The sequence below is a fragment of the Bemisia tabaci genome, chromosome 5 (assembly GCF_918797505.1).
Source record: "Bemisia tabaci chromosome 5, PGI_BMITA_v3".
NCBI lineage: Eukaryota > Metazoa > Arthropoda > Insecta > Hemiptera > Aleyrodidae > Bemisia > Bemisia tabaci.
This window is the reverse complement of record NC_092797.1, coordinates 46,629,805-46,649,102: the sequence shown is the minus strand read 5'-3', so window position 1 is coordinate 46,649,102 and position 19,298 is coordinate 46,629,805. Positions and strand designations below refer to the sequence as shown.

The 19,298-nt window shown below is 38.4% G+C and overlaps 2 protein-coding genes across 2 annotated transcripts; one reads left to right on the top strand and one right to left on the bottom strand.

Annotated features, from left to right (window-relative positions):
* Window positions 1–64: 64 nt before the first annotated feature.
* On the top strand, window positions 65–7,826 carry LOC109031777 (uncharacterized). Its single transcript, XM_019043531.2, has 3 exons — window positions 65–348; window positions 2,198–2,282; window positions 3,066–7,826. The coding sequence occupies exon 3, from the start codon at window positions 3,095–3,097 to the stop codon at window positions 4,673–4,675; it is 1,581 nt and encodes a 526-aa protein (XP_018899076.2). The 5' UTR covers window positions 65–348; window positions 2,198–2,282; window positions 3,066–3,094; the 3' UTR covers window positions 4,676–7,826.
* A 322-nt stretch (window positions 7,827–8,148) lies between these two features.
* LOC109031772 (SOSS complex subunit B homolog) lies at window positions 8,149–11,256 on the bottom strand. Its single transcript, XM_019043518.2, has 2 exons — window positions 11,096–11,256; window positions 8,149–10,061 (listed from the first exon to the last, which is right to left on the bottom strand). The coding sequence occupies exon 2, from the start codon at window positions 9,988–9,990 to the stop codon at window positions 9,433–9,435; it is 558 nt and encodes a 185-aa protein (XP_018899063.2). The 5' UTR covers window positions 9,991–10,061; window positions 11,096–11,256; the 3' UTR covers window positions 8,149–9,432.
* Between the last annotated feature and the right edge of the window lie 8,042 nt (window positions 11,257–19,298).

Below are 19,298 nucleotides of genomic sequence, written 5' to 3'. Positions count from 1 at the left end.
CCCGAATCAACAGCAATCAACGTCAGTGCCTGTTGGTTGTTCGATTGTCTTGTCGGAAAATATGGAAACAGCGGCAAAGTTTACGTTATCACACTCTCTCACGTGCATATTAATATTGTGACTGACTGAACATTTTTCATTTAATTTTGTTAGCCTAACATTATACTTTGAGAAGTCGACAAGCTTTACCGACCAGCATTATTTGTCCATCCCAGTGTTGGGACACGTTCTCGCTTTTTTCTTGGTCAACTGTTAAGCGGATCCTTGGGAAGCTGAAACAACAGATCTCCTCTGCAATGATTTCAACATAAAATCAGGGCTGCAAATATTTTCATCCCATGTCCGAATGTAAGTGCCGTTTGATTTTCGAATTTTAGTATGTATGCTCTCTTCAGATCTTGCATTTCGATGGCGTAAGTCTGCAATCACATATCTCGTTTGCGGCGTCTGAAAATCTCCACCTCCATGTTATTTTTCCAAAGGAGAACAAATTGACATCATTCCTTTAAGTTTTTGCAGAATTTTCCTCGCACAGAGAAGAAAAATCATAGCAGTTTTAAAGAATCACCGTTGAGTAAATTTTCGCTTATAAAATAAAGTAAGTATGACAGGAAGTTTGCGACGTCGCAAACAGTGTTATGTGATTGCCTACTTACTCCGTCGATTTGTATATCTGACCAGAACTGACTGTGTAGTTCATGCAACAAAATTCTGTACTTCAGATGGCTGCTTTTGATCCTGGAAGTCTGGAGCTGAATACCCACAGCCTTGTCTTAAGTGGAGTATCTTTCAATTGAGCTAAGGCGGATAAAGGAATGGCGGTCGCAATTTGTACCCTCTGGACGTCACGTAGTATCGGGTACATGGGCCGGCCGAGGCTGGGGGGGGCCAGCTCAACCTTGAATTGCACGATTTGCAAAACCCATACTCTCCTGACGTCACAACGCTTTAAGATGGCAGCCAAAATCGAAATGCAACCACCATTCTTTATCCGCCTTGCAATTGAGCATTAAGCCATTCAGTGGTCCTTCATGAATACACCACTCAGATCTGCATCAATGAGCTCCAAAATTTAGCAGATAACAAAGTAGATGGGTAATGGGCCCAGCAGAGGACAGCATGAAAGTCCTTGCCGATGAACCTTTCACACATCTAGAATGGGACAGAAGGTTAGCTGTCTCCAGTTTAATAAATATTGAAAGTAGATACGAGAATCTAGGTGGTGGATATCTTGCTGCACTCTAAAAGTGTGCAAACTTAGTGTACGTGGACTCTGAAGTCAGGCAACAGAGCTGTAGCTTTATGTAGAAATAGTTGTAACCTTCCATAATCCTTAGCTACTCTACTATGGTCATGGCAATGAGTTTAGATGGAGAGTATTACCTAAAGGGAATTTTCAGGCGCACAGATAATTGCAAAATCTGATTTTGGTGAGGGCCTGTTATTTCTGAACCAGGTTCATTGCAGTATTATTTTTATTGTTTCCGCACAGCCTGTCCCTTATACTCTGCTTACTGGGCAGAAAAAGTTTTGTCAGCCAATTTTTTAGTATTTGCTAGATGTACTGGTATTTCCACAGATTTGAATTTAGCTTGCAATCTTGATTGAAAATATTGTAGTGAGAATGAGTAAATATATTAGCAAGTGACTGTATGGCAGAACTAGCAAATTGTTGGAAGAAAGTACTGAAGAACTTTTTTGGGTTTTGCGAAAATTCTAAAAAAATGGCACAAGTGCAAAACCATGTAAGTATTTTCATTAGCGACGTTGCAGACTCACTGCAATATTTTATATCCTCTTTGGAAAACTAGTCTACCCAAGTAATTTCGTGAAAACAACCTTGATTTTTCCTCTCTGTTAGCTAAATATTCTGTTCCTAAAATTTCAAGCCTCAAAGTTGGCTTGTTTCTCTTCAAAAAAATAAAATAAAATTGAAGCGGAAATTTTGTTATATCGCAATGGAGATATGAGGCTTTGCTTTTCGCCCATTGAAATTATTATTTTTTTGCATTTTTGTTCTTACTCTCTCCTATCTACCAAAATTGATTTGTTGAAAAAACTATTCTTCGTCTAGTATTTCCACTTATTGGCACTAAAAATGCTCTTTTGTAACATATTCTCAATGATTTCCTTCTGTGTCAATAAGTGTGCTAATTTTTCATTTTAAAACCAACGAATTTCAATTCCTCATTTTCAGATTATTTTCTGGCTAGAAAGAAGGAAATCTTCATCTTCTGGCAGTTCAGAATTTCAAAACATCATCTCCGACATTTGAAACACAGGTGAGTGCTATAAATATTCCACGTTTCACATAATTCAGTCTTTCAAAATATTCTCATTATTTTCATTACTTTGCATACCTGTATGATTCAATTCTTTTGTAGATCATAGTACCTGTATAGACAGAACATGGTCATTCCTATCTGTTAAATACAGGAAAATTGTGCAGCTTTTCAATTGGTCTACGAGATTTAGACCATCATGATGCCCTTACAGTTGTAAATAGCCGAACGCTCCTATTGATCGAATGGCTTCAAAAATGTTGATCAACTCTTTCAAGAGAAATTTCTCCAGATGTACCGTCACCAACCCTCTCTCTCTGGATCAACCCAATTTTTAGTATTCTTTGAATTATCATGTAAATATGACCTAAAATTAATCCTAAAGTTTTTTTTAAGCAGCCAATCAAAGTCTTATCAGATATTCCATGATTATTTCATTAATGTTCGTCAAGTGTATCAGAATGGTTGAAGAATCAGAGAGAATGTCTCAAAATATGAAATGATTCTTGAAATTGTAAAATAAAAAATTGAAGCCTTAAAATTTTATCTGTCCTCTCATAAATGACCTCAAAAGTCCTTGGATTCCTGTATTTTCTGCATCCTATAATTGTCTTCGTAACTTTTTGGTTGGAGAGGACTGAAACATTCTACAATAAAAACTTGAAAAATCTAATAGATTCTGTCTCTACCTCATTTTGAAGAGTTGAATTACGAGAGCTTTTTGGTATTCATAATGAGAATGAAAGGTGTTAATAGAGTCTAATGCATTTTATTATTTTGCAGGTGAGTGTTTAACATTTAACCCGCCGGAGATGGCACCGAAGAAAGCAGTACCGTCACTACAGGATTTATCTTTGGAAATAGTAAGCGCCTCCACTCTATCTGCTATTTTAGATCCATCTCCTTCGAATGAATTCAATGGCATAGAACGGCTGAAAACCCTTAACATTCTACTCAATAGTCACATCCTCCGGTGTCATCCCAGGTTCCTCTCACAACTCTGTGTCAAAGGATTAAAGTCAATATACTCTCAAAGCATCGGGAAGAAACCAAATGAATTTTACAAGTATAGGGAACAAATAGCTAATCATCTTTTTAGTGTGTTCTCAAGTGTTCAGCCGTTGATGATCAATACAGATGAGTGGAGTGATGATATTTTTCATAATCTCGTTCAGCAGTACGATAAATTGCTTAATGTGAAAATTTTCCAAAGCACACAAAAATATCCAGCCGACGACAGTAGAGAACTTCTCCGGAAAAGGATTTTTTCGCGCTGTTCTTCGTGGTCCCAATTGCAGTCTTTTACGATGCTCTATACTTGTACAGATAAGATTATTAACATAATTGCGCTGAATTGTCCACTTCTTCAAGTGTTGGATGTGAAATTCTCCTCAAATGTGTCAGATAGCTGCGTTAGATGCCTTAAAAAGTCCCGTTTTTTACGAAAAGTACACCTCTCAGAAACGCATATAAGTTCAGCAGGGCTAGCTGAGTTCCTCACAGAATCAGATTCAAGTCAACTGAGAGATTTTGAGTGTCTTTTCAATGGACATAGATATATCCTCCGAAACGCCTTACTTCGCATGGATCAAATTGCTCAGCACTCCTCCTACACTCAATTTTCAAAGGATTCCGTTGCCCCTTTTTCGTCGATTCTAATCGAAAGTTTTCGCTGTTTTGACTTGGACACACAAAGCTTAATCCTCTTAAGTAAATACTTTCCTTCGATATCAGAACTGTTTTTAGAATATCAGCAAGGAATGCTTGATTTCAGTATTATACCTCAGATGATGGGGAGTCTTAGCAAGTTGAATCTAATTCTTCCTTCCATCGGTAATCAACCTTTCAAGAATGCCGTTCTATTTTGCGGCTCACTTATTACCGAGTTGGATGTGTTGTGTGGAGTTCAGTCTCATCTAAACGAGATGATGAGCACCGTTCCATTACTTTGTCCCAATATTGAAATTCTCAAGTTCAAACAGATAGCGTTTTTTGATGAAGACTCTTTCTTTCCACCCAGGATCGAACCTCCATTTAAGCCTTTCACGAAGCTAAAGTCGCTCACCTGGATCACTTGCTCCCAAATTTGTTACGCTAATTTTATTTTGAAACATGCTCATGACATCAAGAAAATCGACGTTGAAGCTGAACGGGCTGCCGAAATCCTTTTTAATGATTTTTTACTCATTATCCTCGAGACCAATCGTTTGCAGCAGCTCGAGCACTTGAGGTTGATGCATTCTCATAACTTCACAATAAGTTTAGGGATGCTGGAATTTGTTGTAGCTAATTTTGAAAGAATTGCATCCATTACTTGCAACCTAAGTTCTGACGATAGAAGAGCTATGGAATCATTTATCAAAGAAAATAATTACGATGTTAAATTATTGTGAAGTGTGGATGTCTCTGTTTTTATCAACACTTTATTTTTCAAAAGCTTGTATGTGATTCTATTTATAGCACTCCTAGGAGTTCCAAAATGGAAATGACTGCCTGAACTTAAATGATAATACAAATAGCCGCAGGTCTTAGATGCCTGTGCGAGCAAACATATTGAATCTTAAATGGTACTTGTCCCTATCAATGTGCCAGTCCTCAGCGCCAATACTTCAATTCCCATGTGACACGGGAGCTCCTGCACGTCTCACTAGCGTGTCTTGCTTGATCGCCCAGTCTCCAGGTTACATTTGCAATTTCTAAGAAAAGTACGTATTGAGAATTTTAAACCACTTTACCGCCGTACAAAAAAATAATAAAGGGTCACAGGAAAAGGAACACAACCCGAGAGAGAAACAGGAAAACGCTCTAATTTTAGCTCTTGCATGTCACAGAGATTTGCAATTCAAGTACTTTTCTTTTGTAAAATTTTGCAAGAAATAGGATGGTGTTGGTTTTTTCTGAAACGAACTCCCAAACTCAACCAAAGCTCTCAATGTTGAGACTGTAATGGGTTGCCTGTATTTAGGTGAGTCCACCTCTATTTTCAGTCAAACTCTCCATAAGAGATACATTAGCAGTGGCAACCTTGCAGTGGATTTTGTTGAAAATCTCCTTTATTTTGAGCCTTTCTTTGAGAGTTTTTTTAGCTTGGAAAATTTCATAGAAAATTAATTGCTTCATTGTGTTTTTTTGTGTAATTAAATTAAAAAAAGTACTCAAATTGCAAATCCCTGCAGCTGAATTTTCTCGAAAAATTCTAAAGCTTAGTTTTTAGACCAATCAAAAACCTGTCTGAGTTCATTTTCTAGCCGAATTTTATTGATTAATATCTAATATTAATATAAATATAATATTAATATTTCCCATAAAGTTGTCCATACTTACATTTTTACTCTTCAGAGCCAGTACAATTTATAGTCGACTTGTGATATTCTCGGCAACTGAAATCTAACAAATCAGTTAAAAAAGTGATCATAAAACTTATGCATCCTTATAGAAAAAAATTAAACTACGTAAGGTGTAAATTCGAGAAAATAATTTTGTATTATTCCAACAAGCAAGGATCATTCACAAAGTGTGTATCCACCTCCTCACCCTCCAAATGTATTATCTACTGTGAAAGTGTTTCAAGGGCAGATTCATAATTGAACTTCAATATGTTACCCATAACTTTGACATGGAAGTGAATCGTCAGTGAAATTGAAGAGACATCGTATCATCAAATCCTGTTTTGATATAATCATGGTTTTAACTTTCTCACTGTCTAGAATTATATTTATGAGAGTCAGGTAGCGGCATACCTCATACCTCAACCTTTACAATCCTGAAAAAAATTTTACAAAATTGCAAGGGAAAATGCTGATTAGTATTCTCTAAAGAAAGTGAAACATAATCGAAGTTCCTTCAATACGGCGATTGAGTTTTGCATTTTTTACATTTAATCATTGTGAAACACAATTATATGTTTGAGAGGCTTGTTTTCATTGCTTGTATTGCTATTCAGTTTTTAGCGTTACATTTATCAACCATGTATCGTTATTAATTTTCTCTGAGATGGGGAGGAAATTCTTTTGATGATGGAGGTCAAGTTACTCTTTCAACAATGCCAAAAACAATAGATGTTTGTGAACATTTGAAAGCATCCTTCACTCAGTAGTAGTTACTGAGAATTTTATTTTTATGATCTATTTGCTGTGTGATCAAATTGTTTATGTTCTTTATTAAGTTCCTCATAAGTTAAAAAATATCATGCTTGTGTCAAGTAACCTAAATGCCCAAGATTTGTAGTGAAACTTCTGTCGGTTCAATGAGGGTACACATTTTTTCAGATAATAGAAATATGTGGATAAAGTCCTTTCTGATTTCAGCTGTACTTTTGAAGCAATAAAATTAATGAGAGGAAGAAAGTTCATGATGCTCTCTTTGGTGTCATCCTAAACTTGCTTGATATGATTTTGAAACGTGTGGAAGATTCTCCTAAGCATAAAATTAATCGATTACAATGGCAGTCAGAATATAAATCCCGAATTCTTTTGAGCAAGCATTTTCCCTCTGTGACTCAACTTGCTTTAGCAAGCGATAAAAGTTGCAACTGATCTCTGTCATTTACAAAGTAGTATGAGAAATTTTGATGATTTAACTTTAAAGCTATTTTTAGATCTTATTTCTGGCCCAGCTTTTCGTTATTCCCTAATCTCTTGTGGCTCTCTAATCGAATCATTGGACCTATCATCTGATGATGATGATCAGTTTTTTCTCGATGAGTCGATGCTGATTTTACCCGCATCTTGTCCCAACATTGTTAGCTCACGGTTCAGACAGAGGGCAATTTTTCAAGAGGACTCCTTTTCTCCACCGTTACTTAGCCTTTTTTCACATCATTTTATAAATCTTAAGTCGTTAACCTGGACTGGGTGTTCTCATCTTTCTTCTGCTGAGTTTATTTTAGTGCACGATGCCCACAACATTTAAAAAATTGTGCAAACATGTTTGCTGGTTTTCCCTCACTTGAATTTCTCATCAACAACAGTGAAAATAATTCTTTATCACAGCTTCAAGAGTTGACGCTGACACACCCAGACCCTTCCGCATCTTCTTACATTCTCGGCAAGCTCCAGCTTCTCCGTCTTATGTATCATTGTCAAAATGTGTCTTATAATAACCTGTTTTCTGATGTAGATACTATTGTCTGAGTCTCTCATGTTTCATTTTTCAACAGAGAACTAAAAGGCCTTTAAATTTGTTTGTGAATTTAACCCAGGTTATAAATATATCATCACAAAAATTTCAGGTTTCAGTGTTGCCAGTTTTCTGTTTAAAAAATAGAACTTCAAAGAAAATTTGACACCATCATACCGCAACGCCGATTCGGGCTAAATCCGTACAAACTGTTTAATAATTTCTCACTTTCATTCTGTATCCTAAGTTTTTCAACACATTTTTTTTTATTTCTTTATTTTTGTTCCCATTAAGTTTGTTGGATTTTTTTCATTTTCTTAATTCTGGTGCCTAAAGGAATAATGGTATTCCAGTCTGAATTTTTATAGTTAATTTGTTAATTTTTATCGAGTTTTTATAAATTAAATGAGTTTATTTAATTTACTACATTGAGGTTGTTTTTATTCCACTGAAAGGTTGTTAATAATTGGTAAAGTTTTGTGTGATTTCACTCTTACTTTCCAGTTCAAATATCCAACAATCCATGGTGTACACTATGTTTCTCACTCAAAAGAGCATACATATTTTTTTTTTCTTTTCTTTTTCGTTAAGAAAAACAAAAATAGCGTCATTCCTTTTTTTCGAAAATGAACTACAAACTTTCAATTATGGAGAAAATAAATTTTTCTTTGGACTTCAGCTTCTCTTCACGAATCTTTTGCTACTAATAAGACTGAATCAAATAGAATTGTTTGTCAAAAATTACCAGTTTCAGGTTGAAAGTATATTTGTTTATTTTTACAGAGAGACTTACAAGGCAAACATAACAATAACAGCTGAGGGGATACAATAGATAAAATAAAAATAAATATTTACATTCTTAAAATGCAGCACGCATTTCTAAGCTTTACGTAGGTCTGATATTGTGAAATACACACTAACCTATACAAAAATTGGAGACAAAAATCTCTGAATTAAGTACTAGCACTAATTAAATCATCCATGATTGTAGGTGGTTCACTCATGCTATGTAACTTCTTGATGATGACTTTGAAGGAGCCAATAAAACATTTTCAAAGCAAAGGCATTCACCTTGACGGTGAGTGGATACATTAAAAAGGGATTCTTGCCTGACATCAAAATAAATCATTACCACAAAAAAATTAGAACGTTTGAAAAGTACGTTTCTGTTAAGGTTCATTGGTTTTGTGCCTTCAAAACAATTTTCTTATTTCCCGCTCTTTGGATGTAGCACAGAGATAAATTTTTAGCCTTTTTTCCCCTTAATGTGGTTACATACAGATTGATCAAAGAGTTCTGAGAAGAGGGGGAGATTCATTTCTCCCCCAGGAACCATCCATTAGTGTTACTCATTAAATACGCCAAAAAATTTGCATAAGAAAAATTTGATTATAAACTGTACAGATTTTCTTTCCATTTTAAACTTGTATTTTACTACATGAATCTTATACATTATGCACTAGACAGAAGTTAAAGAGACGTTCACAAAATAGAACAGTTTTTAAAAATCTGTAATATATATTATTAAAATAATTAAATTTCACCTAAATAATACAAACTTGTATTAGTTTCATGCAGTGTTGAAAATAAATAAAGATGAATTTCAGAAGAAATAAAGTAAAGAAGCTTCAAGGACTTTAAGGACCGTAAAATCAAGCATTATTTTGCAGCAGGGACAATGTCTTGAAAGACTTGCGTGTCCTCACTGTTTTCTTGTGCCAAAAATGATGAGGAATAGATGCCTGCTCAGTCCTTCTTGAGCTAATTGTAAATTAACCCATTCAATGAGCTTTCTAAACTAAAATTTAAAACAGCAACTCAAATAAATGCTTACAGTGAATTTAATTTTATCACTTCTGTACACTAAAAACAGTTACAATCAATGGAGTTTGTCAGAGTTTCAGGAGTTATAGATAAGTTAAAGAGAAAATGAATTGATAAAACCGCAGAAATCAGAAAAAAGGTAAGATAAATAGCTTAGGAAAATTAATTGTCTACAAACAAGGAAAAAAACAAGTTTAAAATACCAGGATCACCTCCTTTCTGATTTGGGAGCATTTTTCATGGATCCTCTTCCTCGGGAGGTAGACTTGCTGGGTAATTTACCGGCAGGCTCCGTAAACTTGCTAGGTGCGGCATTGTTGGAAGTCGCATGTGTTTCATGAACTTTGGGGTTTGAGCTACGATTATTGGAATTCCCATTATTTACAGTGCTATTAAAACTACAACTTGAATTTTGATTGACTGAATTAGAGGTAGGTAAACTCATGTCTAAAGATTCATTAAATACCATACAAAAGTCTCCTAATTTCTCCACATCACCGTTCTTGCCAGAGTATAGAGTCAGACAGTTCCGCCATATGGAAGCATAACCTTTGGTGAGCTTGACGATGTCCCCAGGCATCAGCAGTTGACCGGGCTCATCCCAAAGAGATAAATTAATGCACGCAGTTGCATCAGCAACCTTCAATGAGCGAACTTCTCTTCCCTCTTTGAGAGTTACAGGGAGACCAATATCCAAAACAATGAAAGTAATGTTGATATTTTTCATGCCAGCATGGATGTCTTTAACGAACACCGTGTTGTCCATTTTATTTCTGTTTTTCTACTTCCGCTCAATCCATCACTTCAACAACTCTCACAATTCTGCCTGCTGATTACCTGAAAGATAATGACAAGAATACATTACAATATATTTCTGGTGGGCTTTTAACGCAGGGATGCAAAAACTTCTTCACCATGAGACTGGTGTGTTGAGATTGGGCACATGCGAAAATGAGAGAGCCTCAAAGTTGGATCTTTAAAGAGAAAAGACCAATTCGCATCATCATGAAAATTGAGTGTTGCAAGAAACACAAATTACCATCAAGTGGTGAATTTTTCTCCACTCCTGTGGCCTCTCTCTAGAGAAGCATGTTAATAGCCATACGTACTCATTCAAAAGAAATACTAAATTGAGAAGCAAGGAAAGCGCAAGATGTGAATGCAAAAAGATAATTCGTTATTTGGGAAATAACAAATTTCTGATAAGAAACGACAAATGTTCGCCGGGTGAGGAAAAAACATTAGAGCATGCTGCACCTCTTCGCCCCCTTCCTACAAAACATCAACTGAATGCTGGATACCTATAGCGAACATTCGGCGAGTGAGAACGAGTAGTTTGGATGGCACCTCAATGTGGCGATGGACGCTCGGGTCCGGGGCGGGTTGGAGCGAATACCGAGCCGCATTACTTGCCTTGCGTCAACACGAGGCGAGTCGACGCGAATGTTCCATCCAGACTACGCGGGACTTGCCGAACATTCGGGACTTGGCGAGTAAAACTCGGCAAATGCCACATAGTCTAGAGCCGGCTTAAGGAACAGACCTGTTCCATTCCTTTCAATAGAAGAGCAAAAGTCTGTGATCAGGCTGCAGAATAAGAATATTTACCCTGCGTTCACAGCTCACTGTCTGCCCTTGCTGTTTTGATCATGTAACAAGACCTGTGGCCCAATTATTGAAACTATACCAGCATGACAAGACTGGACACAGCCTTATATTGACCATGCAATATATTCCATTTCAATAGCTGATTATGCTGTCATAAACTTTCAATAATTGGCTCGCTGCAGATTAACGTTATGTTGTCCCATGACATGAGACAGAATATACAGCTGTGCAGTGAAGAAAGTGACAAGCAAGTTAAAACTCACCAACAAATGAGCTGATTCCGACACGTTGATGGATTGCACTTCTTTAATAATTGGTATTACTATTAAATAAAGGCCGGTTTAGGTCTCGTTTTTTTGGACACCAGGATACCAGGAATAAAAATCGAGGAGTCATAACCAAAACAAAACACAACACAGGGGTTCAAGTTGCGATCTGTGATAAGAGATCGCGTTACCGTCGACGGACCGCGCTGAATCTATCAGACCTCTATCAGACCGGCGCATGAACAACATGCCAGGGCATGCCCGCGTCCGAGCAAGTCTCTGGGCCCGCGACCATAGTACAAAAAACTACCGCTGCAGCGCTGCGCATCCGTTTACGTCCAGCTCCATTAAGAGTCCATTGTAAAAGAAACTAAACCACAGATATCGATGAAACTTTTTGAAAAGGCCAACAATCCCTCTGACTGTTGAAAAACATCTTCGCTAGGAGCGCGAATGTGTCCCTTCATCCCCTAACACGCTCCCGCGCGCCCATCAGACCAGCTCGGTTTTTTAAATTTACCGCGCGAAAGGGCAACTTTAAGCTCGAATATAAAAAAAACTAAACCACGGATTTCGATGAAACTTTTTGAAAACACGGATAATGTCGCCTATTATCGAAAAACATCTTCGCTGAGAGCGCGAATGAGTCCCTTCATCCCCTAACTCGCTCCCGCGCGCCCACCAGACCAGCTCGGTTTTTTAAATCTACCGCGCGAAAGGGCAACTTTAAGCTCGAATATAAAAAAAACTAAACCACGGATTTCAATGAAACTTTTTGAAAAGGCCAACAATCCCTCTGACTGTTGAAAAACATCTTAATTAGGAGCGCGAATGTGTCCCTTCATCCCCTAACACGCTCCCGCGCGCCCATCAGACCAGTTCGGTTTTTTAAATTTACCGCGCGAAAGGGCAACTTTAAGCTCGAATATAAAAAAAAACTAAACCACGGATTTCGATGGAACTTTTTGAAAACACGGATAATGTCGCCTATTATCGAAAAACATCTTCGCTGAGAGCGCGAATGAGTCCCTTCATCCCCTAACTCGCTCCCGCGCGCCCACCAGACCAGCTTGGATTCTTGGATTTACTGCGATATATACGCAACTTTAAAGGCAAATAATAAAAAAAGAAAACCACGGAATTTGATGAAACTTTTTGAAAACACGGATAATGCCTCCAAGTATCGAAAAACATCTTCGCTAGGAGCGCGAATGTGTCCCTTCATCCCCTAACACGCTCCCGCGCGCCCATCAGACCAGCTCGGTTTTTTAAATTTACCGCGCGAAAGGGCAACTTTAAGCACGAATATAAAAGAAACTAAACCACGGATTTCGATGAAACTGTTTGAAAACACGGATAATGTCGCCTATTATCGAAAAACATCTTCGCTGAGAGCGCGAATGTGTCCCTTCGTCCCCTAACTCGCTCCCGCGCGCCCACCAGACCAGCTCGGTTTTTTAAATCTATCGCGCGAAAGGGCAACTTTAAGCTCGAATATAAAAAAAACTAAACCACGGATTTCGATGAAACTTTTTGAAAAGGCCAACAATCCCTCTGACTGTTGAAAAACTTCTGAATTAGGAGCGCGAATGTGTCCCTTCATCCCCTCACACGCTCCCGCGCGCCCATCAGACCAGCTCGGTTTTTTAAATTTACCGCGCGAAAGGGCAACTTTAAGCTCGAATATAAAAAAAACTAAACCACGGATTTCAATGAAACTTTTTGAAAACACGGATAATGTCTCCAATTATCGAAAAACATCTTCGATGAGAGCGCGAATGTGTCCGTTCATCCCCTAACACGCTCCCGCGCGCCCATCAGGCCAGCTCGGTTTTTTAAATTTACCGCGCGAAAGGGCAACTTTAAGCTCGAATATAAAAAAAACTAAACCACGGATTTCGATGAAACTTTTTGAAAACACGGATAATGTCGCCTATTATCGAAAAACATCTTCGCTGAGAGCGCGAATGAGTCCCTTCATCCCCTAACTCGCTCCCGCGCGCCCACCAGACCAGCTTGGATTCTTGGATTTACTGCGCGATATAGCGCAACTTTAAAGCGCAAATAATAAAAAAAGAAAACCACGGTATTTCGATGAAACTTTTTGAAAACACGGATAATGTCTCCAAGTATCGAAAAACATCTTCGCTAGGAGCGCGAATGTGTCCCTTCATCCCCTAACACGCTCCCGCGCGCCCATCAGACCAGCTCGGTTTTTTAAATTTACCGCGCGAAAGGGCAACTTTAAGCTCGAATATAAAAAAAACTAAACCACGGATTTCAATGAAACTTTTTGAAAACACGGATAATGTCGCCTATTATCGAAAAACATCTTCGCTGAGAGCGCGAATGAGTCCCTTCATCCCCTAACTCGCTCCCGCGCGCCCACCAGACCAGCTCGGTTTTTTAAATCTATCGCGCGAAAGGGCAACTTTAAGCTCGAATATAAAAAAAACTAAACCACGGATTTCGATGAAACTTTTTGAAAACACGGATAATGTCGCCTATTATCGAAAAACATCTTCGCTTGGAGCGCGAATGTGTCCCTTCATCCCCTAACACGCTCCCGCGCGCCCGGGTTGTTAGGGGATGAAGGGACACATTCGCGCTCCTAGCGAAGATGTTTTTCGATAATAGGCGACATTATCCGTGTTTTCAAAAAGTTTCATCGAAATCCGTGGTTTAGTTTTTTTTATATTCGAGCTTAAAGTTGCCCTTTCGCGCGGTAGATTTAAAAAACCGAGCTGGTCTGGTGGGCGCGCGGGAGCGAGTTAGGGGATGAAGGGACTCATTCGCGCTCTCAGCGAAGATGTTTTTCGATAATAGGCGACATTATCCGTGTTTTCAAAAAGTTTCATTGAAATCCGTGGTTTAGTTTTTTTTATATTCGAGCTTAAAGTTGCCCTTTCGCGCGGTAAATTTAAAAAACCGAGCTGGTCTGATGGGCGCGCTGGAGCGTGTTAGGGGATGAAGGGACACATTCGCGCTCCTAGCGAAGATGTTTTTCAACAGTCAGAGGGATTGTTGGCCTTTTCAAAAAGTTTCATCGAAATCCGTGGTTTAGTTTTATTTATATTCGAGCTTAAAGTTGCCCTTTCGCGCGGTAAATTTAAAAAACCGAGCTGGTCTGATGGGCGCGCGGGAGCGTGTTAGGGGATGAAGGGACACATTCGCGCTCCTAGCGAAGATGTTTTTCGATAATAGGCGACATTATCCGTGTTTTCAAAAAGTTTCATTGAAATCCGTGGTTTAGTTTTTTTTATATTCGAGCATAAAGTTGCCCTTTCGCGCGGTAAATTTAAAAAACCGAGCTGGTCTGATGGGCGCGCGGGAGCGTGTTAGGGGATGAAGGGACACATTCGCGCTCCTAGCGAAGATGTTTTTCGATAATAGGCGACATTATCCGTGTTTTCAAAAAGTTTCATCGAAATCCGTGGTTTACTTTTTTTTATATTCGAGCTTAAAGTTGCCCTTTCGCGCGATAGATTTAAAAAACCGAGCTGGTCTGATGGGCGCGCGGGAGCGTGTTAGGGGATGAAGGGACACATCCGCGCTCTCATCGAAAAAGTTTTTCGATAATTGGAGACATTATCCGTGTTTTCAAAAAGTTTCATCGAAATCCGTGGTTTAGTTTTTTTTATATTCGAGCTTAAAGTTGCCCTTTCGCGCGATAGATTTAAAAAACCGAGCTGGTCTGGTGGGCGCGCGGTAGCGAGTTAGGGGATGAAGGGACTCATTCGCGCTCTCAGCGAAGATGTTTTTCGATAATAGGCGACATTATCCGTGTTTTCAAAAAGTTTCATTGAAATCCGTGGTTTAGTTTTTTTTATATTCGAGCTTAAAGTTGCCCTTTCGCGCGGTAAATTTAAAAAACCGAGCTGGTCTGATGGGCGCGCGGGAGCGTGTTAGGGGATGAAGGGACACATTCGCGCTCCTAGCGAAGATGTTTTTCAACAGTCAGAGGGATTGTTGGCCTTTTCAAAAAGTTTCATCGAAATCCGTGGTTTAGTTTTTTTTATATTCGAGCTTAAAGTTGCCCTTTCGCGCGGTAAATTTAAAAAACCGAGCTGGTCTGATGGGCGCGCGGGAGCGTGTTAGGGGATGAAGGGACACATTCGCGCTCCTAGCGAAGATGTTTTTCGATAATAGGCGACATTATCCGTGTTTTCAAAAAGTTTCATCGAAATCCGTGGTTTAGTTTTTTTTATATTCGAGCTTAAAGTTGCCCTTTCGCGCGATAGATTTAAAAAACCGAGCTGGTCTGATGGGCGCGCGGGAGCGTGTTAGGGGATGAAGGGACACATTCGCGCTCTCAGCGAAAATGTTTTTCGATAATTGGAGACATTATCCGTGTTTTCAAAAAGTTTCATCGAAATCCGTGGTTTAGTTTTTTTTATATTCGAGCTTAAAGTTGCCCTTTCGCGCGATAGATTTAAAAAACCGAGCTGGTCTGGTGGGCGCGCGGTAGCGAGTTAGGGGATGAAGGGACTCATTCGCGCTCTCAGCGAAGATGTTTTTCGATAATAGGCGACATTATCCGTGTTTTCAAAAAGTTTCATTGAAATCCGTGGTTTAGTTTTTTTTATATTCGAGCTTAAAGTTGCCCTTTCGCGCGGTAAATTTAAAAAACCGAGCTGGTCTGATGGGCGCGCGGGAGCGTGTTAGGGGATGAAGGGACACATTCGCGCTCCTAGCGAAGATGTTTTTCAACAGTCAGAGGGATTGTTGGCCTTTTCAAAAAGTTTCATCGAAATCCGTGGTTTAGTTTTTTTTTATATTCGAGCTTAAAGTTGCCCTTTCGCGCGATAGATTTAAAAAACCGAGCTGGTCTGATGGGCGCGCGGGAGCGTGTTAGGGGATGAAGGGACACATTCGCGCTCTCATCGAAAATGTTTTTCGATAATTGGAGACATTATTCGTGTTTTCAAAAAGTTTCATTGAAATCCGTGGTTTAGTTTTTTTTATATTCGAGCTTAAAGTTGCCCTTTCGCGCGGTAAATTTAAAAAACCGAGCTGGTCTGATGGGCGCGCGGGAGCGTGTTAGGGGATGAAGGGACACATTCGCGCTCCTAGCGAAGATGTTTTTCGATAATAGGCGACATTATCCGTGTTTTCAAAAAGTTTCATCGAAATCCGTGGTTTAGTTTTTTTTATATTCGAGCTTAAAGTTGCCCTTTCGCGCGATAGATTTAAAAAACCGAGCTGGTCTGGTGGGCGCGCGGGAGCGAGTTAGGGGATGAAGGGACTCATTCGCGCTCTCAGCGAAGATGTTTTTCGATAATAGGCGACATTATCCGTGTTTTCAAAAAGTTTCATTGAAATCCGTGGTTTAGTTTTTTTTATATTCGAGCTTAAAGTTGCCCTTTCGCGCGGTAAATTTAAAAAACCGAGCTGGTCTGATGGGCGCGCGGGAGCGTGTTAGGGGATGAAGGGACACATTCGCGCTCCTAGCGAAGATGTTTTTCAACAGTCAGAGGGATTGTTGGCCTTTTCAAAAAGTTTCATCGATATCTGTGGTTTAGTTTCTTTTACAACGGACTCTTAATGGAGCTGGACGTAAACGGATGCGCAGCGCTGCAGCGGTAGTTGTTTGTACTATGGTCGCGGGCCCAGAGACTTGCCCGGACGCGGGCATGCCCTGGCATGTTGTTCATGCGCTGGTCTGATAGAGGTCTGATAGATTCAGCGCGGTCGTCGACGGCGCTCTGAAAAGACCGCGAAGTATGAATTTCCGTGATTTTACCTACGTTTTTGTGTCATTTATCATGGATATTTTAAAAATGGCATACTTTCAAAAGTATCTATGTTGTTCATGAATATGTAAAAAAAATTATGTAAATTTTAATGGTTCTTTTTCTTTTCTTAAATTTTATTATAAAATGCATCAATTTTTTTTTAAAAATTTTGAAAATTTTTTAAAGAAAGATAAGTTTTTAAAATCTTCTCAGATTTTTAACAACTCTAGTTTCTTCGTTCAAAACAACGTGTTTTTCGTATCCAATAATCGGGCTCGAAAAATCTTCAGAGGAAATTCGAATTTTTTGCGTAATTTTCTTGTAATGAATACTACAAAGGTATTTCCTATTTGATCAATTTTGCGAATTTTTAGTACAAATATTCTCCCCCAATTTTTCAATTTCTGTGACCAAATATTTTACAAAGAAAATAGATCTTCAAAGAAATAAAAAAGAAAAGTCGTGATTTATTACGTGAAAAAAGTCAGTAGAAAAATTCAGAAACTACTATTTTTACGTAAGGACAATATTGTCTTCTCTGAATTTTTTCCGGACTTTTTTTTACGTTAAGATTTCAATTCAATCACCCAATTTTTTTAACGTCTTTTAATCACAAATGTTTAATGTTAAGTTTTACGTCTCTGATTATTTACGAGTTCTTTTCCCGTACTCATAAAAATTACCAGTTTTAATTTTTTTTTTTTTTTTTTTTTTTTACAACTTATACTACAAGATGTACTCTACAACATGAATGATATTCGATTCTTTGATTTTCAAAAAACAATTGTTGACTTTTCTATTCTTTTCATATGCGAGAAGTAAAAAACATTTGACAGAAAGTCGTAGAAACCCGTGCTTGCCTCTGATTGGTGCCCATCATTCGGTTTGGTGCGAAACCGGGGTGCTTGAAATTTGCGCTTTTTTGAACTGTGTTTTTCTCTGATTTGGAGTTACCTACTATTGTGCGTTCTTAATGTGCGCATCGTGTTTCCTGCTTCGATTACCTCTGGAGAATTTATTCGCAAGTCAAAATTTATTCATGATTTAGTGACCAATTGTCAGGAATTCGTATCAGGTCAGGGAAAAGTCAGAAAATTTTATGAAAGAGACAGGATTTTAAATTTTTTTTGAAATTTAGAAACTGAAAAAACATCAGCGCTGCATGTCCACAAATCAAACTTAGTCTCATTGCCAGTCTGGTTCGGGACTCATTGCTGTGAGTCAAACTTAGTGAACAGAGGAATTGTAATTTTTTTTTAAATTGAATAATTACTAAGTACCTGCAGAAAAAACCTCACACGTTTCTTTCATTTGTAGTGGAATTAATGTAAAATAAAATTGCTCATTTTCATATCTTCATATGCAAATTGCCCATGTGAAAAGCCAGGGAATGTTGGCTAATTCAGTAATTATAATTTAAATTTTACTTTTAATTTCAATTTTCGAAAATAACTTGAGGCAGTATCACGATGAAAAGAGAAAGACTAGTACTTCTACAAGTAATGAAACATCAAACACATTTGACATTTGACCGTCCCAGTATTACCCCCCTTCATATTGTATTCAGTACCTAAGCACCATCAATGCCTCTTCTAAAGTCACCTGAATAATGTGGACGCGAGACACTGAATAAGAGTTAAAACTATGTAGCGGAGCCCGCGTCGATGCTCCCAGCCGCGCAACCGCCACACAGTGGATCGAGTCAATAGAAGAGGTCGGACAAAATTTGGAAACTTTAAACGCTTATAACTCTGTTTATATAGAACTTTGAGGTTCTAAAAGTGGTTTCATTGGTTTCCTCGTGAAATTTTCTATAGGAAGCATCCCTTGTCATTGAAAATGTGACAAAATAAGCATCAAAATTTGCAGTTTTAGTCAAATATTTCATATCTGACCTTTCTGACTGACTTGATCCACCGGGCGCCGCGCTGTTCTGCTGTGCTAAGGAAAAACGTCGTATGAACTTTCAGACGTTACTAAATTCCTTCTGATAAAATATTAATTATCTTGAAAATTTGTGAATATTTTCCTTCCAGTTTTACAGATAATTTTATTTGTAATCAGATCAAAATTACCTGAAAATTTCAGGAAAAAATATCCATGTCGCTCCTCAAAATTAATCCTTGTAATGGAGGAAATTTGGCAACTCACGAGTGTTCATACAGCATTCTTCATTAGCACAGCAGTGTTGCCGTTGTAGTTCTATTATTAGTACCAGGCAGAGGCTGCATTTTACGCGTGCTCAACGCTCACTCAGGCCTGCAGGATCTTTCTCCTTTCCAACCACCCTCCAGTTCTTATATTAACCAAGTCTATGCTCCATTATTCAACCAGCTTTCCTCCCTATTTTCCATTAAAGATGATTTTTGCAACTTATGTTTAAAATGTGTAATATTCAAGCTCTGCGGTCAACTCGAGATCGAGTGACCGCTTCTCTTTGACAAATATATTTTTCCTCTTGAAAA